Source organism: Dipodomys ordii, unplaced genomic scaffold (assembly GCF_000151885.1).
Source record: "Dipodomys ordii isolate 6190 unplaced genomic scaffold, Dord_2.0 Scaffold18, whole genome shotgun sequence".
Classification (NCBI taxonomy): domain Eukaryota; kingdom Metazoa; phylum Chordata; class Mammalia; order Rodentia; family Heteromyidae; genus Dipodomys; species Dipodomys ordii.
The window spans coordinates 18,924,690-18,936,055 of NW_012267234.1; the positions used below are offsets into that span (position 1 = coordinate 18,924,690).

The 11,366-nt window shown below is 54.1% G+C and overlaps 1 protein-coding gene across 2 annotated transcripts; it reads left to right on the forward strand.

Moving 5' to 3' along the window:
- The first annotated feature begins 380 nt into the window (after positions 1 to 380).
- Positions 381 to 5,825, forward strand: LOC105983117. Of its 2 annotated transcripts, none has more exons than XM_013012890.1 (4): positions 381 to 455; positions 4,305 to 4,472; positions 4,843 to 4,974; positions 5,596 to 5,825. In XM_013012890.1, exons 1-4 carry the CDS (start codon positions 383 to 385, stop codon positions 5,730 to 5,732), a joined length of 510 nt encoding a protein of 169 aa, XP_012868344.1. In that variant the 5' UTR covers positions 381 to 382; the 3' UTR covers positions 5,733 to 5,825. The 2 variants fall into 2 exon arrangements, with proteins under 2 accessions (XP_012868344.1, XP_012868345.1); XM_013012891.1 differs by lacking the exon at positions 5,596 to 5,825 and adding an exon at positions 5,039 to 5,128 and having other exon boundaries at positions 4,843 to 5,003.
- The last annotated feature ends 5,541 nt before the right edge of the window (positions 5,826 to 11,366 follow it).

Sequence of the window (11,366 nt, forward strand, 5' to 3'; positions counted from 1 at the left end):
CCCGTCGCCTGGAAGGGGCGACCTAAAAGGGGCGCGTGGGAGACGGGCCTGAGCCCGGAGGCCCAGGGGAAGGGGTCGCCCGTCACCCGCGGGATCGGAAGCGAGCCCGGCCGCGGTCGCGCCCCTCGCCCTTCCGCGCTGCTCCGATTCCGCAGTGAGGCACACGGCTGACCGGGAGGGGCCCGCTCGGTCCCCGGAACCCTCCCGCCCGGGCGTCGCTTCGCCGGGCTGAGGAAAACCCCAGCCGAGGCTACTCTGTGAATGCAGGTCGGTTACAAGAGGCAAACCCACGAATTGCAGCTTACTTACAAACCCCTCTGGGCGAAGAGAAGACTCTTCTAGGAGAGTTTGCCCTCATGTCTCTACATTTTTGCCTTTCAGAATGTTGGCCACCAGGGCACTCAGCCTCATTGGCAAGCGAGCCATTTCCACCTCAGTGTGTGTACGAGCACATGGTAAGTGACCGTGGTGTTAGGTAGGCCCAGGTAGCTTTTTCTTCTTCTTCTTCCCTGTGTAGGGGTTTTAAACAATCCTGACATCTTGAACTGCCAGAGAAAGGAGTTTTTAGGAAACTGTAAGGGTTGCCGAGGTTCAAGGGAAGAAGGTTCAAGAGAAGAAGGTTAATTTACTGAGGGAGAGAGCAAACCTCCAGCTGTACAAAATGGAGTCGGGCGGAACTAGAGCTTATACCCTAACAGAAACAGTTTTTGCAGGCTATAGTTATAGAATGGGGTGAGGATAAATTGTATGGAACACTGATTGGGGTCTTAGATTGCACTGTTATTTCTCCCTTCTTTTTTCCAAGTCCAAGTCCCTCTCAAGAGTCCCTGTGTTGCTTGACTGGTGAGACCCCCTCCCGCCACAGGACTCCCAGCTTGGCTCAGTTATCCTAATTGAGGCAGTGGAAGCCAGGGCTTGGACTTTGGCCTAAGCTGGCTTTGAATGCCATTTCTCTTGTAGACTAGCTGCTCAGGTTTAGGGCTGTCGCCTCATCTGATGTATATGTGTTAGTTCGGTGTCTGGCATATAATCCGTAAAGTTCTGTATTTGCTGAGCATGTTCTTTGTACCAGACACAGGCAGAGCATGGAGACCGTGAGATGCGGGTTCCTCCATGGGATGTATGCAGTGCAGGGACGGTCAACAGGAAGAAGAAGGTGGAATTGAGTGAGCAGTGGCTCCAGGGTTCAGGGCCAGCTTCTGGAGGAACCATTTCACTAGCGAAGAAGGAGCAGTGAACGCAGACTGGAGAGCAACGACTTGTGTAGTAGGACGTAAAAGTAGCCCTCGAGCCTGTTCTCAGCGTAGTGCCAAGCAGAGTGGCACACCATTGGTGGCACCCCTGTCACAAGACATTCATGGTGACACACTGGAGTGAACAGGGAGCTCAGGGGGTCCCACTGTTAGAGGCCGGGCAGAAACCCATCCTGGTTGAAGACAAATAACATTCTTTTTTTGTGGGTATGGGGCTTGAACTCCAGTCCTCAAGAGCTGAGCTTTCTTGGTTATAGCAGGTGCTCTAGCACTTGAGACCTACTTCCAATCTGGCATTTTGTTGGAGATGTAGTCCCAAGGACTTTCTGCCTGGCCTTGAACTGCTTTTGAACTGTGATCCTGTAGGTCTCAGCCTCCTGTGTAGCTAGGTTATGGGTGTGATCCTTCGTATCTGGCTAGCCTAGGTTTTTTTTTTTTTTTTTTTTTTGAGTCAGGGTCTTGTTATGTAGCCCAGGCTGATCTGTACTATGTAGTAGCAGGCCAGTCTTTTTTTTGGTGGTCATGGGGCTTGAACTCTGGGCCTGAGTGCTGTCCCTCAGTCCTTCAGCTCAAGGCGAGCACTCTACCACTTGAGCTACAGCGCCACTTCTGGTTTTCTGGTGTTTATTGGAGATGAGAATTTCATGGACTTTTCTGCCTGGGCTGTCTTTGAACCTCCATCCTCAGATCTCAGCCGCCTGGGTAGCTAGGATTACAGATGTGAGCTACCAGTGCCCGGCTTAACAGGCCAGTCTTCTAACTTGGTCCTTCGCCTCCCAAGTACTGTGACTACAGGCATGCACCAGGCTGGGGTGTGACTAAAGCAGTAGATTGCCTGCCTAGCAAACATGAAGCTGTAAGTTCAAACCTTAGTGCTGGGTGCTGGGGGGGGGGTGTTAATTCAAACCTTATTGCTGGGGGGAATTTATATTTGTGCATATGAGTTTGTATGTATATACCTGTGGGTGCACATATAGAGAGGATCAGACAGGCAGAGACAGACAGGAATGCTGCCATTTCACTTCAAGTCTTTCTGCAGTGAAAGAGGCTCACTAGTTATAGGCATGGCTAAGGTACACACGTGGAGCTTATAGACTACTGTTAAGGCTGCAGGTGTTGATCCTTGATTTAATTTGGGAGATTGCGATCCTTGTGCCTAAGCTGATGGGGGTGGAGCATTCTGCAGGGCTCCGTTCCTCCAGACCAATTGGGGACTGCCCAGATATAGGAAGGACAGGATTGGGGGCATCTGTTGGGTTTTATGATGGGAAAACCCTAAATAAAATGAGAATTGCTTTTTTTTTTTTTTTTGGGTCCAGTCGTGGGACCTGAACTCTGGGCCTGGGCGCTGTCCCTCAGCTCTTCAGCTCAAGGCTAGCGCTCTACCACTTGAGCCACAGCGCCACTTCCGGCTTTTTTTCTTTTTTTTTGCTTATGTGGTGCTGAGGAATCGAACCCAGGGCCTCAGGCATGCAAGGCAAGCGCTCTACCACGGAGCCACCTTCCCAGCCCAGAGAATTGCTTTTCTTGTTGCCTGAGCTCAGGGCCTCTTTGTGTAGTGCTCAGGTACATGCTCATGTTCTGGCAGTAGAACAACAGAAGCAGAAAGGGAAATCTTGACTCCATTCTCACCTCTTCCCACCTAGTCACCATTCAGGGTTTACTTTGCTAGGTGCCCTTGAATAAAGAGCTTCCTATCTACAACCTGTATTGTGTACGATTTACTTAAAAGAAAATCTGGGCCAGAAGTGGAGCAGTGGCTCAAGTGGTAAGAGTGCTAGCGATGAGCACAAAAACTCAGAAACAGCACCCAGGCCCTGTGTTCAAGCCTTAGAACTGGCCAAAAAGTAAAAAGAAGGTAAAACTTTTTTGGCATTAAGAGTATGAACTCAGGATCTTGTGCTTAGCCAAGAACCTTACCACTTGAGCTACCGCCCCAGTTTTTTGCTTTAATATTTAGACAGGGTCTAGGGTTTTGCTTGGGGTGAGCCTCTCTGTCCTCCTACCTGTGCTTCTTGCTTGGGTGAGATTGTCCTGTGCACCCCTACGCCCTACCACACTTGACCTGATTGACATTTTTTTTTTGGTGTGGGTCCGGGGGCTTGAATTTAGGGCTTGGGCACTATCCCTTAGCCTTGTCAGCTCAAGGGTGGCACTCTTACCACTTGAGCCACAGCTCAGCTTCCAGCTCTTTGGTGGCTAATTGTAAATAAGAATCTCTCTGGACTTCCTTGTCCAGGTGATCCTCAGGTCTCAGCCTCCTGAGGACTAAGATTATAGATAGGCATGAGGCATTGGTGCCCATCTTGCATTCTTTAAAAGATAGAAGCAAAACTGGCCTTGTTCTGTGACTTGGCAAGGGCTCCTGCATCCGTGTGGCCTGCCTCCTGCCGCTGATGCATTGCCATGTCACCTGTGTGTTTTTAGTACACCCCAGCACCGTTGGGGGAATGTGTGGTTCATCCGGTTCCCAAACCATGCTAGCTAACAGAAGGTGCTTGGTGAGTACCAGCTGCAGAAATGAGCAGATGGGGACTGGGTAGGTGGGTCAGTGGTAGAGTGCTTGTCTTGCATGCATGAGGCTCTGGGTTTGATTCCTCAGCAGCTGAGGGACAGCGCCCAGGCCCAGAGTTCAGGCCCCATGACTGGCAAAAGAAAAAACAACAGATGGCTTGGCATCTTCCACCTGTGAGGCTGGCAGCTTCTGAGTTGGTCCTCTGTGGGGCCCAGGCTGTGCTCATCCCCGGCAGCCGCCGCCACACTCTCACTCATGTCTGTTTCCAACCTTGGATTGCTGGTTTCTCCTGAGTTGCATAGTCTTGCTCTTGCTAGTTTGAGTCCTGTGCAGTGAGGCAGGGAACCCTGACAGCCCCTGTAACCTGACGGAGGAAGGGCTGTGCCAGTTCTGTGGCCCAGGGCTCATTAGCAGAACCCCCTGCAGGTTTGTATTGCTGAGTCAGTGCTTTCCTCTAGCACTGAGTCACGTCACCACATGCCATAGGTCTCCATCTCTCCCTCTGTGGAGCCCAACGCTGTCTGCTGTGTTTGCAGGGAGTGTTGTGAAGAGTGAGGACTATGCTCTCCCCAGCTATGTCGATCGCCGAGATTACCCCTTGCCTGATGTAGCCCATGTCAGGCAGCTGTCTGCCAGCCAGAAGGCTCTGAAGGAGAAGGAGAAGGCAGCCTGGACTGATCTGAGCAAGGATGAGAAAGTCGAGTGTGAGTATAAGGGCCCTGAACCTGGCAATATGGGGATGTGTGTGGGAGGCTGCTCATTCCCACTCTAATTGTTCAGTGCTGCCGGCAACTGGGCGCCCAGCTTCTGGGCTGCAGATGCTTCCCCTGGGCACATGTGGTGCTTGGCATGCCGTCAGTCTCTGCAAGGTCAGCGCAGGTCTGCTGATGGCTATGCAAGGAGAGCACTTAAATGGTGCTTGGGTGTGAAGGTGTGCGTGTGTCCTGGCTGGTGCTGTGGCCTCCAGCTCCATGCTGCCCCGTCAGCTCTGTTGCTTGGGGAGGGGTGGGGGACAGTGCTGAAGGGTGCTGTGCCCACCACCTTCACGCTACAAGTGCTGCTCTTCCTATCCAGTGTACCGCATTCGCTTTAACGAGAGCTTTGCCGAGATGAACCGAGGCACCAATGAGTGGAAGACGGTTCTGGGCATGGCCCTGTTCTTCGTTGGCTTCACGGCGATTGTTCTGATCTGGGAAAAGCGCTTTGGTGAGTGGATGGGAAGGAGGAGTGGTGTGGGGCAGCGTCATCCTCAAGTGCCCAAAGTCACCGTGGGGGCTTTCGCGCTGGCTCGGAGCCAGGGACCAGGGTCTCCATTCCTGATCTGTCCCTGGAGATGAGTTTATGAATGTGAGCCATCCTTTAATGATAGTATTTACTGGCTTTTTACACACACACCAGTGAGTTATCAGGTGATCCAGTCAAGGCCCTGGCTAGGAGGGGGGCTCATTTAGTGCACGCCCTCTCAGCTGAGGGCCACACCTCAGCCCCCTGGAGCCAAGTGCTGGGCCCTCTGGTGTTTTGGACACTGTCAAGGTGTCTTCTTGCTAATGTTGATTCTCCCAAGTGCTTTTTGTCAGGCAGAGCAGGTAGTTTCACATTCCTACATTTATGGAGCGAGTGTGTGTGTGTGGGGGGGGGAGGAATTGTGGCCTAGTAACAGTCCCAAGTCTTCACCTGAGTGGCCCCGCTGTCGTCTGCCTGTGGCCTGCAGAGGGGACAGCCTCAGCAGGCGGAGAATGAGGTGGCTTTGCTGGCCTGGTGGTGATAGCGGAGGGGGTGGGGACTGCTAGGTGTGGGCTCAGAGAGCCAAGTTGTTCTGCCTCGCAGTGTATGGCCCTGTCCCGCACACCTTTGATGAAGACTGGGTGGCCATGCAGACCAAGAGGATGCTGGACATGAAGGTCAGTCCCATCCAGGGCTTCGCCTCCAAGTGGGACTACGAGAAGAACGACTGGAAGAAGTGAGGCCGCCGCCCAGCGGCTGCACCCCCAGCAGCCCAGCACCTCCGTGGAGCCAGTGCCACGGTCCCGATGCTAATAAATGACGTTTACGCGGAAGCCTTCCTGACTGCTCTTTCACTAGCGAGAACTCTAGGTTTCTCCAAGTGTTCCATTGGTCTTTTGGGTGAATCTTGTGTCTGCATTTGTACATGACATTACATAAATACTAAAAGTAGAGGGGTCATTACAGGATGGGGCCGGTTCCCATGAGCCACTGTTGGGATTTTCACTCCCCGTGAATGGCCCCAGTTGGTTGGAGTGATGAGTGACAGGCTGCAGGGCAGGCTGGGCTTTGGGCTCTCCGCAGAGCTCTAGGTGATGGCTTCCCTCACTGTGGCCTGTGTCCAGTTGGTAGGAAAGTCAGGGTTGGGGAGGTGGCACTTAGACCTGAGGGGAGAGGGTGCCAACACCTGAGAGGAGGTCGGGGGTGGCCTGTGGAAACGGCTCCAAGCATACACGGCGGACACAGATAACCTGATGTGGGACAGGGGCGGGACTCAGACCAAGGAGGCTAGCGATGGGGTTGGAGAGCTCAGGCAGGGGTGGTGGGGGTGCGAGGCAGCACCTGACATGGGCTCATTCCTCCACAGAGGGGTACTGTGTCCTCACAAGAGCCTGTCTGGAAGTGACAGGGACAGTGCCACTGTGGCCAATGGCACCTCACCTTTCACCTTTGACCCAGAACCTCTTCACAGCCAGGTAGGGCTTGTGCCTGGAGACTCCACTGGCCTCCATGAGCAGCTAACCATGACAGAGTTGGAAAGTAACCACTGAAGAGACAGTTCATGACACAGGAAGCAGAATCCATGTGTGATGGTCATTAATGTGCCCTGTTTTCTGATGGCACTGGTATTTGAGCCTGGGGCCTTGTGCTTGCTGGGTGCCCTACCACTTGAGCCAGGGCCCAGGAGGACCTTGGTCCTGTCGGGTCTCAGCAATAGCTAGGATGACAGGAGTGAGCCCCCACGGAGACTGCTGGTTATCAGGGGTTCTTGTGATCCTCAGGGCTGGCCTTGGATGGCAGTCCTGATCGCCACCCCCCAGGTGTTATGAACAAGACACACCACACTTGGCCTGCCATCTTCTAGAATATGCAGAAGGAAACTCAGCAGTGAGTGGTGTTCACACTGTCATAACCATCACCCCTCATGCACAGATCTTTTCCCGTACTGAAACTCGGACAACAGCTACACACTTACTTGGTGTTTCTCCTCCTCAGCTACCCACAACCATTGTACTTTTTTTTGTCTTTTTTTTGGGTTGGTTGTGGGGCTTGAACTCTGGGCTTGGGCACTGTCCCCTGTGCTCTTCAGCGAAGGCGAGCGCTCTACCAGCCATTGCACTTTCTGAGTATGGCCTCATGTAAGTGGAATTATACAAAATGTTGGCTGTCTCTGGATTACGCTGCATAATGTATTCACAGTTCATTTTGTGAGAATTTCGTTCTTTTTAAGGCCAAGTAATACTGTATGGAAATAGCATTCCCTTTCTGTCAGTGAGCCTCAGCTGCTCCCGCCTGGCTGTAATAACAAGGAAGCACAGCTGTCAGTCCTGCCTTGGTTCTGGGGTTTCTAGGTGTGGAGCCTGGAGCTGCAGGGAAGATGTCCCAGGGTGCACTGCGCGGGCCAGGCGTCGTCCTCCTGGGTAGGCGAGTGCTCCCCTCTGTGTCCATCAGTGGTATCAGGCATTTTTGGTGGTGGTGTTTTAGACATGGTCTTTCCATTTTCCTACTGCAGCCTCCAAGCACTTGCTGGTGCCCGGGTGCCAGCCATGCCCAGCCCCACAGCACTGTGCTTTCCACGGATTTCAGTCTGCTGCCCTATTTCTAAAAAATAGATTATACTACTCAAAGACTCATTAAACACAAAACCCACCTTTAAAAATAACAATCCACTAGTTTTAGGTACATTATAGAGTATGGAACATAGAGTATGGAACATTTTTGTCACCTGGAAAGGAAATCCCGGCACACATATTCTCATCCCTGCTTCCCTCCCCTCCTCTAGCCCCTCTATCCTTTGTAACTTGCATGTTCTGGACACAGGGTGTGATCTGTCGTGTTGTTCTCAAGGTTCATCCATGAATAACATGTGCTGAGCTTCTTTAAGGCCCAGTCTGGTGTATGTCACTGTATTTGTCCATCCACCAGATGATGGTTGTCTGGACTATTCATCTGTTACTGCGACCCAAGCGGTCAGCAGCCAGCTTCCTGGGACCAGTTCTTAGCTACTTGTATGGGTGGAGTTGCTGGTCATTCATGTTGTACATTTCATTCCTTGAGAACCTGCTGAGCTGTTTTCAATGTGTCTGGATCATCCTACATTCTTGCCTGCACCCTAGGAAGGGTCCCCTTTCTGTGAAGCTCTGGCCCAGGCAGGAGCACGCAGAGCCTCGGGTGCCACATTTCCCTGTCATCTCTTGGGCAGCTCAGAGGTATCCGGTGGGCGTTTGAGAGGCCAGGGGAGGCCAGATCCAAAAATGGAGTTCACCGGAGGAGGGTAATTTGTGTCTCTGTCCCTCATTACAGTCTCAGCTTCAGCCCCAGGCAGGAGCCCAGATGCCTTTGAAGTTGTTTTTGCTCCCAGGCTCTGGGAGCCTGTATCCTGGCGACAGGACTTGGTTGTTTCTGTTGGCTGCATTCTCTGCTTTGGACAGCAGAGTGCGCTCCAAACCCTAAGCCACCTGGCTGTAGAGCTGGGACTCAGTACCCAGACTTTGAGCGAGCTGGGGCTGAGCTTGTAGCTCTTAGCCCTCTCCAGCCTGGACACACCCTTTCAGGTACCTCTTTAGCAGAACTTCACCCACAGCCAGGGGGCAAGCCCACTGCTCAGGGGCAGTCATTCTCCTCCTCCTCCTCCCCTGAGCCCAGCTGCTTGCCTCTGTCCTGTTTGCTGCAGGCTGAAATGGTCATTTAACCACTAAGGATTCCTCGCACGGTGTGCCCGGCCTCTGACATGGTGCCGGGTCCACAGGCCTTGAGGGCATGCGGCAGGTTTTCACCCTGCCAAGATGCTCTAGGAAGCCCTTGGTGTGCTGGTGCTGCGAGGCCTCCAGTGTGCACAGGGCCTTGTTCCAAAGCAGCCTGAGCGCAGGTTCATTGTATGGCCCTGACAGACAGACCTGGGTCTGAGCCTGTTTTACCACACAACATGTATTACTTCCTATGGATGAGGTTATTGTCCTATCTAACAGATTAAAGGAGGCACAGAATGGTTTCGTGACTTCTCTCAGGTCACACAGCCATAAAGGAGAACTAGGGTTCAGATTCAGTTCAGCCTGCTCAGAAACCAACCCACACAGGCTGCGCCGTTGCTCTGTCTTGAACAAAAGGGGCAGTGGGTACTCAGGAAGTGTTAAGTAAAATAAACACGTCCAAACTCTACGAGCAGGTTAGCCTCTAACACATTCTGAAGGAAGTTCTTCATCTTATGTCCTTGTGCCACCAGCCTAAGCCAAACCAGTCCATAGCGAGCCCAGCGGAACTCCAAATGGTTCTTCCTGAGCCACCGCCAGGGCGCTGCGGGCAGCACCTCGTTCAGGGCGGGCAGGAATCCCAGTCTCCCTAAGAGGCAGTGGTGTGCACACCTAGCAGGTTAACACCTGTGTCCCGCCAGGTGCGCTTGGGAATGAGGTGGTCCCCAGGAGATCAGACCCTTTAGAAACTCGATGGAGGCTGTGGTTGCTGCTCTCCCAAGAGGTGCGTCTGAACCCCCAGGCAGGAACCAGTCATCTGCTGCCCGGAGCTTCAGTTCAACACTCACCCTTTGCTTCTTGTGTCACTTACTGGGTCAACTCTGCCAGTGACAGGGAAAAAGAGCTCAGTGCCAGGATTCTGTCACGTATTCACATACCAGGCCTTCCGACCAAGTCAATATGGGCGCAGAAAAGTCACCACCACAGGATGTGTTCTTAACACCAGACACCTGGCAGCTGGCAAACAACACAGCCCCAGAGGCCTGGGGGGCTAGGCAACAGGAAGGGCTGGTCCTGAGGGGCCACTGAGGGGCAGGAAGCACACGGCCCCGGAAGGCCTTCGTGCCAGGGTTTCCCAGCGCAGGCAGGCTGTAGGATGGTTGGAAGCTCCTGGCTGGCAGGTGCTGGTGACCTAGGGTGTGTCTATGGGAAGGCACTCACTCTGGGGTCTGGTCAGGCCCCCCCAGTGATCCTAGTGCAGGTTTTCAAGTCACTGCATTCATTCCCCAGGAGCAGGCCCCCAGGTGTCCCTGGCCTGGCCACCTCCACCCACAGCTGCTGGATAGGAGCGGGAAGAGGGAATGGAGGCCAAGATGTCCACAGGTGTTCCTGGAGTCCTGGCAGGACAGGGGGGCAGCAGGGCATTGGAGAGACACAGCCTCCAACAGGCTGGCAGGGAGGGGTGGGATCCCAGTCCTGGAAGCCTGCCACAGCACACACCCATGGGGCGTGTGTGCGCACACGGGGGGGGGGGGGGTGGTTGTGGAGGGTGGGGGGGAGATGTTTAATCTGGATTATCCTCAGTGCCAGGAGCTGGCTGTCATACACCAAGAGCACACCAGGTGGCGGCAGTGCTCCATGCGTGCCCCGGGAGCCCGCTCCACCAACTGATCTATTCAGAAGCGCAGGGCCTGGGAGACTCCTTTAGGTTGTGCTTGACCTTGAAAATCCAAGGGGACGCCTTTTGCTCCGAGATCCTGCAGTTTAAACACGCCATGTACACAACAAGTAGCCTCCCAGGACGCAGTGCAGGCTGCACACCAGCACCACCGGCCCCGCCCTGCTCACTCATCTACATTCAGACTGAGCCGCAGACCGGAGTGGAGCGGTGCCACCTAGGTCCTATCCCCCTGCATGGTGCACCTCTGCGGGGAAGGTGGGACACTTACCCTTAGGCCGAGTTGGGCATTTTCTTTTAAATTGAGATTAGGTGATTACATAAACCTCACAGTGTGGTGGGGCCGTGACACTTAAAGTCACAGACACATTTTAATCTTCACGAGGCGCATTGTCATTAAGAGCTGGGAATTTTCAACAATCCATCTACTGTGATTTGCTTCTGAGTACCTGCCATCAGACAGCCTGCGAGCTGTTCACACTTCTCTGCTGGAAATGACGCCTGAGACCTGTGTTCAGGACTCACTGTAGCAATGGGAGAATGGAAACGCAGAGGCCAGGCACCGCGTGGAGCCAATCCTCCACACCAGCCGCAGTCACTGCTAACACTTTGGCCTCCTGAAGACCAGCCAGTGGAAGGCAGAGGGCGCAGGGCGCAGCTGCCGTGGCGGCCTCTGCTGGGGACGCGGCTCTGCGAGGCAGAGGCCGCAGGGTCTTCCCACCCTCACACCCTTCTGGCTCCAAACTCGAGTGGCCAGCGCCTGGCCTAGCTCCAGGCCCATGAGGGCACAGGGCTGGCTCCAACTGCATGGGAGACCCACTTTCGGAGGCTCAGCGTCCGCCCTCTGCCCCCCCGGGCAGCCTGGCCCGTGGGAAGTGTTCTCCCCAGCGTGGCGGCTGGGTGAGCGCTCCCGCCCTGGCCTGCTGGGGGCCTCTGGACGTCCATGCCGGGGCCTGAGGCCTGCAGGCGGGGGCGCAGCGCGTGTGGGCTGCTCATGTCTCAGCAGC